Here is a 13997-nt window from a genome sequence, read left to right as displayed (position 1 = left end):
TTATTCGATTTCTTCTTTTTTCCAGATTGTATTACGCTCATTGTGCTCTTCGTATAGTATGTGCAATAATAATAGCCAAATTGTCATGGATGGTTTTAAATTTTTTTTTCAAAAATTTATTGTAGTACATAACCATTTTTTTATTTTTAATTGTGGCAAATCTTTAAATTTTTTGTAATAAAAAATTTACATGTATTATAATTGATTAAAAATAATATTTGTCAGGCTAAAGTAATCATTAATTCTGCACATATGTAAAAACCCATATAGATTTATAATTATAATATTTTAACCATAATCATAGTGTTGTCGATTAAATTAAAATAGTTTGATATAAAAAAATGTGATAAACTGTAAAAAAAAATTAATAATGTTAAAATAAATGTAAAAAGTTGGAAACCAGTTTTTATACTAGTAGTAATGGTTTTGTTACAGTTCCAACAATAAAAAAATATAATTATCCATTATTTTAATATTTTTTTGTAATATATTTATATGTATTAAAATACTTTTTTTTTAATATTATTTCGTACAATAATGTAGTTAATAGAGAAATATTATTATAAGCAATTATTCATTCATTTATCATGATTGACAGTAGATTATCTTTAAATTTTACATTTCACTAAAGCTTAAGTTTATAAAACTTTGTAAATTATTGGTAATTGTAATTATTATTTTAAAGGCTCAACAATATGAAAAAAAAAACATTTACACAGATTAAAGAAAATTTTTGTAATAAAAGATCCACACATAATTCATTTAATAGGGTGTTTTTGTTGATATATTGCAATTACATGAAGAGTAACAATCTTTTTTGTAAAATTAACTTTACTTTTTCATATCAAAAGTGTTATCACATTTTCTTCTAAATACTTGAAGATAATAGATTTTTACTTTCATTGAAATATTTTGTCGCTTATTTAAAATTTTCCTACTTAAAATATACTGAACACTTTATGTAATTTTCTCTTACCGAACTACCTCTCAAACTGACTCCAATAGAATACAAGGATGCATAATGCTGAATTCATGATCTTTTATTATATTTAAAATACTTTTTTTTAATATCCTCTATAATTTCATTAACAAATACACTGAAAAACACTAAATATTGTAAAATTAGTTGTTTCTATGGAATAAGTAAGATTTTATTACTCTGATTTATTGGGTTGTAAAAGTTACTAAAATCATGCTTTCCTAATGCTAAGGCCATTTTCAGATTCTTTGGAGTTTTTTTTTACACAGTCTGATATACATATATACACCAGCACATTCAGTATATATATATATGTATGTGTAACATGGGTATCTGAACACACCCAATATGTTTTTCTTATTAGTTATGCGAGATTGTATAACCTCACAGTAATAGCGACACTTTTACACGAGGGGTATGATAACCCCTCATAGCAGAAATGGTACTAACATAACGTTACGTCATGGCTTTTTTTGAATTCAATGATAAAAAAATTATTACAAACAGTAATTTTTTGGGTTTTCTTCTACATTTACAATAAATATTTTTTTTTAATTTTACTAATTTACCCCCTAGCCGGTTTAACTACTTAAGGAAGTTTATATATTGTATGTTTTATTATTTTTGAAAATTAAAAATGATAGTAATAGATTGGTTAATAAATAAATCAAGTGAATTTATTAATATTATTTTATATTATATCAAAATTTAATGTAAAGTAAAAATTTAATTTAATTTTTTACTTATTAATTTTATCAAATTTTTATAGATCTGATAATATAAATTTCTATATATAAATTGATATTCTATTATTGTTATTTAAATATAAAAAATAAATGAAATAACAATCCAGGTAAAAATAAATATAAAAATAAACCCATCTGAAAAGATACATATTAGTAATTTTTAATTGTATTTTTACAAAATGTTCTATTTACTCTTCAGAGGAAAAACTGATATTGCTCAATAAAGTATTAAGCAAAATAAAACCTAAAGCAGATAAGAACGCCAAAAATTATTCTAAAATAACAAAGCCAAATCAATTCTGTATTTATTCACTCATGCAAATGTGTCTTCAATTTTTGTTTATCCAGTAGACATGAAAAAATTTTAATAATGTGAATACATGACACATTTGAACATATTCAGATGGTATTAACACATATGAACAACTTTTTATCACTGACTTCTAACAGCATCTTCTTAACTAATCATAAGTAAGAAAATTTATCCAACCACAAAATGAAAGGAGCTGACTAATTAGGTTATACTAATTCCAACCAATCCCAATTTCTCATTTTGTGACCATTCATAAGAATGAAAAATTCTGACCAATCGGAATGCATAAAATTTTGACCAATTGTGGTAAAAAGGAAGAACTTACCACATTAAAGTTTCTGATGAAGATAAATAAAAATGTTAATATGCCCAAAAATACATCAATTTAAAACCAATTACCATTTCTTATAGAGTACAACTTAATTTAGTACATGACAAAATTAACTCAATGTATTCAGAACTTATAAGCAAGAAGATAATTTATTACAGATGATAAGTTAACATATTAAGCGCTGAATTTTTATTTATAGTTTTCTAATTTTTAGTAAAACCAGTTTCATTTAATTATATATATATATATATATATATATATATATATATATATTTTCTTTTCCTACTCAATGACAGTTGTTAATATACCTTTTCCTCTTAATGCATGACCAATCCAGTAGCCCTTCCTCCCTTTAATTGTTTCCAACAATGTACTTCCTTCCTTTACCCTTCACAATAATCCTCATTACTAGCTGTTTCTACCCACTTAATCTTCTCCATTCTCCTTCACATCCAGAATTCTATAGCTTGGATCTTATCCTTCTCTCTCTTATCCAAAGAGTGTGCTCACACATGCTTTGCATTCATGAAATAGCACACCCCATATGTAACACTTGGCCAGATTTTTTTTTAGATCAAAGTTTAGTTTGCTACAAAGCAGTTTATTCTTGGTATTAAGGCCTCCTTTTACATGGTTATTTTTGACTTAATTTCTGTATCACTTCAATTATCATTTAACATGCTTATCAAATATCAGTATTTCTCAACTTGTTTTGCTTTCCCTTCCTTTGTTTGCCCTTTCATATTCTCATAGTTATTAACTCTCATAACTTTTGTTTTCCCTAGATTAATTTTCATGCCATACTCCTTCAGCATGTCTTCTAACTTAAATATTAACTTCTTCAGCATTTTAGTAACATCTGCCAGTAATTCCATATCATCCGCACACCTTACACAAGTAATTTTCTGACCTCCAATACTTACTTACTTTTCTACCCCACTCTACATTCTTAAATATGTCTTCTATATAAAGATTAAAAAGAGTGGGAGACAAACAGCATCCTTGTCTTACTCCTCTATCCAGTCTGTAAGCTATCATTTACTTTTATAGCTGCTTCTTGTTTTAACTATAATTCCTTGATGAGCCTTCTGTCCTTCCAATTTACTCTTTTCTCTGTTAGAATCTCAATGAGCTTGACCTATTTAACCCTATAACAGGCTTTATAGGGTTATAAAATATATAGCTATATATATATATATATATATATATATATAAATCTTTATATCTATAAAATATAAATTAATACCTTTCCCCAAACCTTTTTTCAAGCTATTTCATTCCCACTACATCCTCCCTTAGTTTCATCCCACATTATACAGAATGAAGTCGATCATTGGAATTATAAATTTTAAAATTAAACATCTATAACTTCCTGCAGTAGAAAATTTTGGTGTTTGTTAACAATGCAGTCTTAGTAAACATTTTTGTAAATCAGCTGTCAATACTTTTACTGTTTGGCTACTCATTGCATGTATCTTTACTTTATTGTTCATACCACTTCTGTGATTCCTTTAGGTGCAATTCATAATTACTTTGAATAGATTTTTTACCATCCGAATCACAGGTATCTGTTTGTGTTACTTAAATGACTTGAATGAATTTTTTATTGAATATAAATAAACCCACTCTTTTCTTACTTTTTCTTTACATATTTTATTTTCAGCACAGAATTCTTGATACAATGAACAAATTTCTCTAAATTTAAATCGGAACTTAAAAACTGTTTCTTAGTTTTCAAGCATGAATAGTACTACTCACATACTTTGGGATAACATTTATGTGTTTAACATTTTGAAAATTTCTTTAGGTGTTTTTGTGACAGATGTATGCCATCCTCTGTTGTCTATTTCTACAATCCCTCCAGGTTCTTGTTTTTTAATTGCATTAACTACAACTGTATTAGATTTAGCTAGTGTGTTTAAAAACATCCCTTTACACACCCTTATTTTTACATCATTTATGTTTAAACTAAATGTTTAAATTTTTTTCGGTTTTGTACCATCCATACCTCTTTCTTTTGGTTTTACTTCAATGCAGGATGCAAAGAACTGTCTTTTAAATTGTGAGCCTTTCTTGAATCCCAGTAAGCCTTAAAAATTTCATTCCATTGTAATTCAGTAATTTTTTGGAACACTTAATTTTACACATACATGAAAGAGCTTAACTTCTTAATAATGTATTTTAATAGAAAATGTTATGATGGAAGGATGATGATGATGAGCAAAGGAAATGGAAAAAGCAAATTTCAAAACTTCAAATTGCTCTACTGTAAAATTGTAAAAATGGAGATGGTATCCTTTATCTCCGGGCTACAGAATTGTTCTAGGAGGTATATAATGATATCTGCACTTAGTGTTGTTTGTACTTCTAGTCATTTTAAAAGCAGTTATTTATTATTCACAACTGGAGATAATGATGTATACCACTGGAAAGAGCTCAAAAAATACTATATGATTCACTCATAAACCCTTTTTCAACAAAAATGGAGATGGTGCCCTTTACCTTCAGGTTATAGATATGTACATGTATAGATAAAGCATGTTAATGTAAGTTCCATTTTGAAATAAAAACAAAACTGAAAAATATGAAAAAACTTTATTACTTAAGCAAAAAATTATATTTATTTAACTTTTACATAGCTGCCAACAACCTCAACACATTTTTCATAGCATTTCAGTAGCTTCTTCATTAATTTTTAAGATATTCTGCCATTAGTGACTTAAACCAAGCAGTAACACCATTTTTAAATTAGTTATCATCAAACCTTTATGATACAAGCTACTGTTACAGTGAAGAAAAAAATAATCACTGGAAACTAAATCATGGTTAAAAAAAATTTTGTCAACTGTCTCACTGTCGGATTTATTATGTGTGGCCAAGCATTATCATGCAAAAACAAATTCCTATGGGATAGCATCCCAAATCATTTGGTAACTCTTGTAAGATTTTTTAATGTCTTGCAATATATATCAACATCCATAGTTCTGCGATCACTCAATTCAACAAGCAAGACACCATTTTTGTTCCAAAAAACAGTTGCCATGAACTTCTTTATCAAACGTTCTAGTTTGAACTTCTTTGTTCTGCTTTGTCTTGATGTTTGAATAAGAAATCCAGGTTATCTCCAATAACAATAAGATCAAACAATTTGCCAACAAAATGAGAGAAATGATACTAAAGATTTTTTTTTAAAAAATGAAGCTATTAGAAAATTAAAGAAACAATTTGAATTAAAAAGCCTTTTTTTCTAAAACAAAAACAGATAACAAAATTTAATTGTTTCAAGGCATTTCAAGTAAGAATTTTATCAATAAAATATAAAAAGGAATAAACTATAAAGTTGAAAAGAAAAGCCACTCTTCAATTCAATAATAGCATAATTAAATTATTAATAATTTATTAAATTATTAATAATTATTAATAATTTTATTAATAGCATAATTAAATTAAATGCATTTATTCTACTCGATCCCCTTTTATCATTTATTAGCATTTAAAAAAATCATTAAGTATTTATAGGACATTAGAATTTGACATTTGGTTAGCTAATTTCTTTCTATCCCTCAGTTAGAATTTTATTTTTCTAACATTCAATTCATAATTAACAATTAAAAAATACACCTAGAAGGAATACTTTTTAGACTGTGAGCTTATGCAGAAAAAAATAAATTTTAACAGGAAAAATACATTTTTTCCTGTTAAAATCACACACTTTCTCAGATATGAACAGGATAATTAGCTCGGTAAAGTAAGTAATGGATAATTATTTCACACCTTACTTTCTTCAATAGTTTTGGCATAGATCTCTTGTTATTCTCAGAAATTGCTATGTGATTTTCAGGTAATTGGAACACATGTCAGGTCGCCTACAATATTTATGGTTACAGAACATAGCAACATATAAGTTATGAGGCACATTCATAAAGTAAGGGCCATTTGGTCATTAAAATAAATAACTCATGAGAAAAGCTTTTACTTACAGTTTTAGTTTACTACATATCTACTTCACTTTTCCACATAATTCAGTTCTAAGCACTTTTTGTAATACTGCACCAGTTTCTTATCCCCTCTGCATAGAAGTTCGCTGCCTGGGAATTGAACCAGTTGACGACACCAGTCTTGAGTTCCTCATTGTTTTCAAACCACTGTCCACCAAGCCACTTTTTGAAATGCAAGAAGAGGAAGTAGTGGCTAGATGCAAGGATGGGACTATATGGAGGATGGTCAAAAAATTCCTAACGAAAATCTTGTATCTTCTTGGTTAATGCAGCAGTGTGAGGACGCCATTGTCATAAAGGAGGATTAAGCTGGACTACAGTTCCCATGTCATCAATTTTGGATCACACATCTCAGTTTGGTGAGCATTTCGCAGTACACGTCAGCTGTAGTTGTTGAACCATGTTCCATGAAATCTATTAAGACTTAGGTTTCATTTCATGTTCTTTAAATTTTATTAAAAGGAAGAATTTTAAATTTTATTAATGAGGAACTTCAAATTTATTTTAAAGGACTTTTAAATTTTAAAAGTCCTTCAGACAGCTGCACACAGCTCTGAGTGGCTGCACTCGGCTCCCTCCATGCTACAAGCAAAGCTTTACTTTACACTGGCTCCCACTAGAATGGTCAGTCTAGTATCAGCCATCAGAGACCCAACATGTATTCAACAGTCATATATAATTCATTTATAACAATGTTACATATATGAACAATAAGTTTGAATATTATAATAAAAATAATTTGGAATATAATCAAAACAAAGACTTTTATTTATTTCAATGAACCAGCAAATAAAATAATACTTACAATAATTTTAACCCAACCAAGGTATTAAACCAGGATGGCAAATTATTCGCCAAAATTAACCAAACTGATGGCCCTTTTCATCCCAAAAAAATGGTAGCCAACAATTTTTGACTCTAGTATGGAGATTGCTTCCAACTTTTTCGGTTTTGGGGAACTTGAAGGTGCCACTGCATTGACTGATGTTTCAATTCTCCTTTGGTATAAGATATTCACGTCTCATCACCCGTAACAAATATGGGAAAACATATCATCTCCATCTTGTCGATAGTAGTCCAAAAACACTCATTCACTGCACATTCTTGGCTTTTTGTGTTGGCCAAGTACCCACCTTGCATACACACATCACATTTGTGATATCCAAGCTTTTCTGTGACAACTGTGCATTTAATGTTCAAAATATGGAAATTCATCAGCCAGAGCACTAACTGTCAATCGCCAATCACATCGCAGTTTTCGGTTCACTTGTTCAACAATTTCATCAGTCTGAATACTGGGCCTGCCACTCCACTCTTCATCATGCACAATTGTGCGTCCATTTTTAAAGTCTTGATACCATTGTGTAACTTTTCCTTCACTCATTACTGTTGTCCCTTACATTAGGCACAACTTCCAATGAACTTCAGCAGCTGAAGATCCTTTTGCATACAAAAATCGAATCACAGTGCGCACTTCACAACTGACAGGAGAAACGTTTGTCGCAGACATTGCAATCTGACCCATCGGGTTGGTCTAGTGGTTAACGCGTCTTCCCAAATCAGTTGATTTGGAAGGTCAAGAGTTACAGCGTTCAAGTCCTAGTAAAGCCAGTTATTTTTACACGAATTCGAATACTAGATCGTGGATACCGGTGTTCTTTGGTGGTTGGGTTTCAATTAACCACACATCTCAGGAATGGTCGAACTGAGAATGTACAAGATTACACTTCATTTACACTCATACATATCAGCCTCATTCAACCTCTGAAGAATTATCTAAATGGTAGTTACCGGAGGCTAAACAGGAAAAAGTAAGAGAGAGTTTATTATAAGAAGACACTGCAATCTGCATTCACCGGCAGGTAAACGGCTACTAAATCAAAACAATAACTGCAGTGGCTTCGTAAATAGCTGACAAATGGCCCTGCATGCGTGAAACTGTGTTCAAACCCGCTAATATTTAAATATAAGCCAGAGGCTCTTACTTTATAAACATGCCTAATACAATTTTTTGTATTAGAATTGTAAAAAAATAAAATAGAAGTAATGTCTCGCATACAGGAGATATGAAGAAGCTGATAACAGGTTAAGAAAGTAGTTAACAAAATTAAATAAATCCAAAGAATAAAAATTTATTCAATTTCCATGAAACAGCCAAACATACCAATAATATTATTATAGGATATAATAATATTAATAAATCATCTCATTTTTAAACATCACACATCAAAAGTTAGTAACAAATTCATTAACAACAATATTAACATATTTAAATTTATATAAATATAAATACTAAGTTAACAAATAATATTATTGTACATCATACATTTTATTTTATAGGCCTAAAGGTATAATATATATATATGTATAAATATAAAAATAAATTCACACTGCATTAAAATGAGTTTAATTTCCAAACAGATTATATTCAAACCATTCCAACTCAGTTAACCTGAAAATGATTAAAAATTTGAAACAGTAAAGATATATAACACAACATTATGAGTAATATAACTGCAATAAAATTTGTTATAAAACAATAATGTAAACAATTTTCATATAATGTGATTAATATATTCTGCTTCCTAATATAATATATCCACTGTAAGATTTGAAAGGTTTCAAAATAAGAATCTTTATATATTACATATTTTAAAAATATGAATCAGAGGACAGATGTTATAAGTAAGTACAAAGAGAAAGATATAACAGATGTAGAGGTATTGGTACTGTTCCTGTCCATTTGCCTTTGGACATAATAGCTAAATACTTAAAATGTCAGATAATTCCAACAAATAGGTGAACTTTATTCAACTATTTTCAAGATTAGTAGCTAAAATAATACACAAAACTGCATCTCATTTATCATTAACATCAGATTTATAATTCAATACAATAGTGGTACATACAATAACACTGATCAACAATGATTCTGTTAAATGAGAGTAAATAACTGATTCTTATAGGATTTTTCATTCTATGAAATCAGAATTCCTCTCATTAGGCTTAATTTTTTTTAACTCATTCTTATTTTCAGGTACTATGATGCAAGCATATCATGTATGATATCGTGCATGATCAACTAAATAGCTTTTGTTTACTTATTACAGTCCCTTAATTGTTGTCATATTGATTTGTTATACATTAGTCATCATTTTTATTATTTACACACTAATTAAAATGAACAAGAATGTGACTCATTCTTCCTATTTTCATCATATAGCAGGTGGCGTATAGCTGTGCACATTGCGTGCAAGAGATAGATTGATAGGATCAGTGAAACAGTTAAATAGTCATTCCTTTATGAAAATATCTCATATAGCTCTGTATACTTACATAGTACGCAGTACATTGTCAGAGTTGTCAGGTTAGTTAATGGCTGGCAGTAAGCCAGCCATTCAGACTATGTGCACAGTAATACGGTGCTTGCTATACTATAAAAATATGATCCACTCATTAGTTATTTCTGTTGTTTACTTATAAATTGTTATGCAGATTAGAGAAATATTATTAATTCTCATTCAAGTGAGAGTTATCTTGTGTGTAACATTCAGTTCTGTAGCTGGTTTTCGTATTTGCAAATTATATGTTGTTCAATAAACTGAATGTACGTTTATAAAGTTTATTTTTAAACAATATTAGTTGCTGTAATGTATTAACAATGCCACGCAGTTACATTAATCATCCACACAATTTCTGCTACATCTGTGGTGAGAAAATGTTGAAGTCTCGGAAAATAAATATAACTCCACTGATAAAAAAGTCAAATGAACTGTATTTTGGATGTAAATTAGGTGATCAGGACAAATCAAGGGCTCCTCATATTTGCTGTGCTTGTTGTGTAACATTGCTGACTGGTTGACTAAATGGATCTCATTACATGCCATTTGCAATTCCAATAGTTTGGGAAGAACCGAAGAATCACACCATACTGTTAGTTTTGTGTAATAAATATATCTGACATAACAGCTAAAACTAGAGGTATTGTTAAATAACCTGATATTTCCTCTGCCATGCAGCCAGTGCCACATAGCCAAGAGCTTCCAATTCCAGTATCATCAGAAACATGGAACTTGAAGATGGAGATATCAAATTTTGTATTGACTTTTCAGGCGATGAAGAAAGAGATCCAAAGTTTTAAGAAAGTAGATATACTGAACCCCATTTAATTAATCGGTCAGAATCAAACGATCTGATTTGTGATCTAAATTTATCAAAGAATCAAGCAGAAATATTGGTATCAAAACTGAAAGGATGGCATCTTTTACAACCACACACCAAAATAAGTGCTTTCCGTGACGGTCAGTCAGTATTTGAACATTTCTTCTCTTAGTACAAAAACCTAGTGTAATGATGTGGACACTTTGGGACAAATGCACCATTCTGACGAATGAAGACTTTTTATTGATTCGTCAAAGCTTAGTTTGCCATTCTATTTCACATTGGAAATAAAAAGCCATCAATACCATTAGCATATGCTGTTCACATGGAGTCTTATGAAAATAAAACATGTGTTGAGCAGGATTCACTATGAGAAATATTTATGGCATATTTGTGGACATATGAAAGTAATAGCGTTTTTACTTGGACTGCAACTTGGATACACTAACTTCTGTTACTCTTTGTGAGAGTGAGACAGCAGGAATAGGAAAAGCCATTACATAAAAGAGCAGTGAGAAGTACTGACTGTAGGAGAGAAGACGTTGTTGATCAGGCATTAGTAAAACCAGAAAAAGTATATCTTCTGACACTACACATTAAGCTAGGTTTATTCAAAAATTTTTGTTAAAGCAATGGATCGTAACAGTGTAGGGTTTCAGTTTCCAAGACATAAATTTCCTAATATAAGCGGTGCTAAAATAAAGGAAGGTATATTTGTTGGACCATAAATAAGAAAACTAATGAGGGGTCTGGCATTTGAAGAATATTTGAATGACTTGGAAGTTTCTGCCTGGAAATCATTTCAAAATGTGGTAAATAACTTGCTTGGAAACTGTAAGGCCTGTAACTACAGTGAATCTGTGAGTGAACTCCTTCAAAACTATAAAGAACTTGGGTATAACATGTCACTCAAAATCCATTTCTAACATTCACATTTGGATTTTTTCCCTAACAATCTTGGGGCTATGAGTGATGAACATGGAGAACGATTTTATCAGGAGATATCTACAATGGAAGCATGATACAAGGGAAAATGGAACCCAAAAATGTTAGCTGATTACTGCTCTAAAGAGGCAATTTTACTGATCTAAAGAGGGATCTACCTACAGCAAATAATCCAAACGAAATAGATTTTAGCTGAATACAAAGTGTATGTAATGTATTGTCATATTACGTTCACAATAAATTTTTTGTTTTAAAAGAAATTTAAATTAAAAAATACTGAGCTCTATAGAAAAAAATCTATTAACACATACAAAATCAGCATAAAAAATACTATAAAAATCAGCCATCCCTCTTATTTAACAGGCAAAAAGTTAAACTTTGTTGACCAGTGTAATTATTGATGAGTTTCAGCAAATGTTGTTCTGAAAGTACTTCAGAGCATACAACATAACAAAATATTGATTAAATTAAAAGATTAGATATATATATATATATATACATATAAATATATAGAAAAAAAAAAAATTGAAATCTAGAAAACATAAGTATAGAAATGTTCTAATTTATAATTATATATTAAAAATACACTCACAGTTCACCAAAATGATAATGACAAGTTTCTACATAATTTAAAATGTGTAAAAAATTATAATAAAGAGGAAATTTTGTTATTGGAATTAAAACAGACTGAAAAAATTGTATACAAAAATAAACAAACATGTTTATTACATCAACTACCCGTAATTTATTAACACACACGTACCCACGACCGATTGTTTAAATAGAAAGTTTATTAAGTATATTTCCAGAAATTTTATCAATAATACTAAACCATAACTCAATGAAGAAATTAAATTAATTTTCTTAAAGAAAAATTGACAGGTATGCGATTATGAATATAAAGGTAGGATTAGCCTTGAAGAAATTCTATGGAGAATTTCTACACACTACCCAGACCAAAGTGTGTTACTCTCAGCATTGAGTCCACTTGAAGAGGATGAGTTGATTCAAGCATCTTTCCTAAGAGAGTCCACTGAACTTTAACTGACATGTGGAAACACTATTAAATAACATCAAGTTATATGATTCATGTGAAGTTATAGCAAAGTCTATGACTTATCAGGGTAACAAGCAATATGCATTTTATCATGCGTAATACTGACAGAGAATTCAGATGATCACTCTGTGCAAGGCAAGTTTTAACTGATAGAACTACCAAAACCATACAGAAATTAAACTCATATATCCATGCGTGCTTTTAAGAAAAATATAATTTTTGCCTCCTTCTAAGAGGGAGTAAGGAGGGGACATTTCTACATAAAGAAATTAATTACAACTGAGAAAATTTATAAAAAGGTTAACAAACAAAATGAAAGACTAGAGTAGAATTAAAAAAAAAAAAAAATTACCAGTTTTTATAAACACAAAAACACATGCAAAAGATTGACTAATCACATATTTACCTGAATTTAGTTAACTATTTTCTTTCTCATTTTTTAATCTTTTAGTAAGTGCATTCTGTTTTTGTAGGACTGAAGTAAGACGGTGAAGTGATATTGTCGATTTATTAGCAGTCACTTCTAAAGCTGACATTGATTGTGATACATCATTCATCTAAAAATTTAAGCAATAAAATGTTTAATATAAATAACAATTAAAAAAAGATTATATTATTAATATGCTTACAGAACATCATAAAAACTGTAAATACAATGGTTGTTTAATAAGTCCTTAGAAAATTCAAGAGATGGCGCTCGTAGTATCAAAAATGGTTTGCTTTTAGTAAACATCATTTGTCACCAGAGAAAAATTAAAGTTTCAGCTGTATCCATCATGTGGTTTCATTGTCATAGTTGATTGAAGCAACAAGCTATTGTTTATTTTTAAAAATGGAAAAAAGTGAGTTTTGAGTAGTGATTTAACACTTATATTTAAAAGGCTTAACACTGAAAGAGATCTAAGCCGAGTTGGATGAAATTCATGGCACATCTGTGCCTGTGTTTGCAACTGTTTGCAATTGGGTAAATGAGTTTAAACATGGCCATACATCCACAAAAGATGAAAATCCTTCGGGACGTCCAGTGGAAGTAACAACTTCTGAAATGATTGACAAAATTCATGGTATGGTTTTGAGTAATTGACGAATCAAAGTGCATAAAGTAGTTGAGGCCGCAGGCCTGTCATAAGGTACAGTGTTTTCAATTTTGCACAAAAAATTGGGTGTGGAAAAAATTTCAGCAGGATGGGTGCCACATTTGCTCTCACTGGAGAATAAATGCAATCATGAGGTCGACTCTGAGGCTACTATGGTGCTCTTCCATCGCAATCCAGACGAGTTTCTGCATCAATATATAAATGTGAACATTTATGGCTACTACACTCCAGAGACAAAGGAACAGTCAAAACAGTGGGTTTTTGAAGGCGAATGTGCTCTGAAGACGGTGAAATCGGCCAGCAAGGTGATGGCCACGGTTTTTTGGGATGCATGCAGTATCATTTACACTGATTACTTGGAAAAAAGACA

At 29.7% G+C, this 13997-nt stretch overlaps 1 protein-coding gene across 3 annotated transcripts in view; it reads left to right on the top strand.

Annotated features, from left to right (window-relative positions):
- LOC142329959 (fatty acyl-CoA reductase wat-like) overlaps positions 1 to 1572 on the top strand; it is a 183935-nt gene extending 182363 nt beyond the window's left edge. For all 3 annotated transcript variants that reach the window (XM_075374945.1, XM_075374944.1, XM_075374946.1), the window contains exon 10: positions 26 to 1572. In XM_075374945.1, the coding sequence (XP_075231060.1) occupies positions 26 to 125 (100 nt within the window). In that variant the 3' untranslated portion in view covers positions 126 to 1572. The remainder of the gene's footprint in view (positions 1 to 25) is intronic.
- The last annotated feature ends 12425 nt before the right edge of the window (positions 1573 to 13997 follow it).

This window comes from Lycorma delicatula, chromosome 9 (assembly GCF_047948215.1).
Source record: "Lycorma delicatula isolate Av1 chromosome 9, ASM4794821v1, whole genome shotgun sequence".
NCBI classification, from domain to species: Eukaryota; Metazoa; Arthropoda; class Insecta; order Hemiptera; family Fulgoridae; genus Lycorma; species Lycorma delicatula.
The sequence above is the reverse complement of the archived record's forward strand: the minus strand, read 5'-3'. Positions and strand labels throughout refer to the sequence as shown.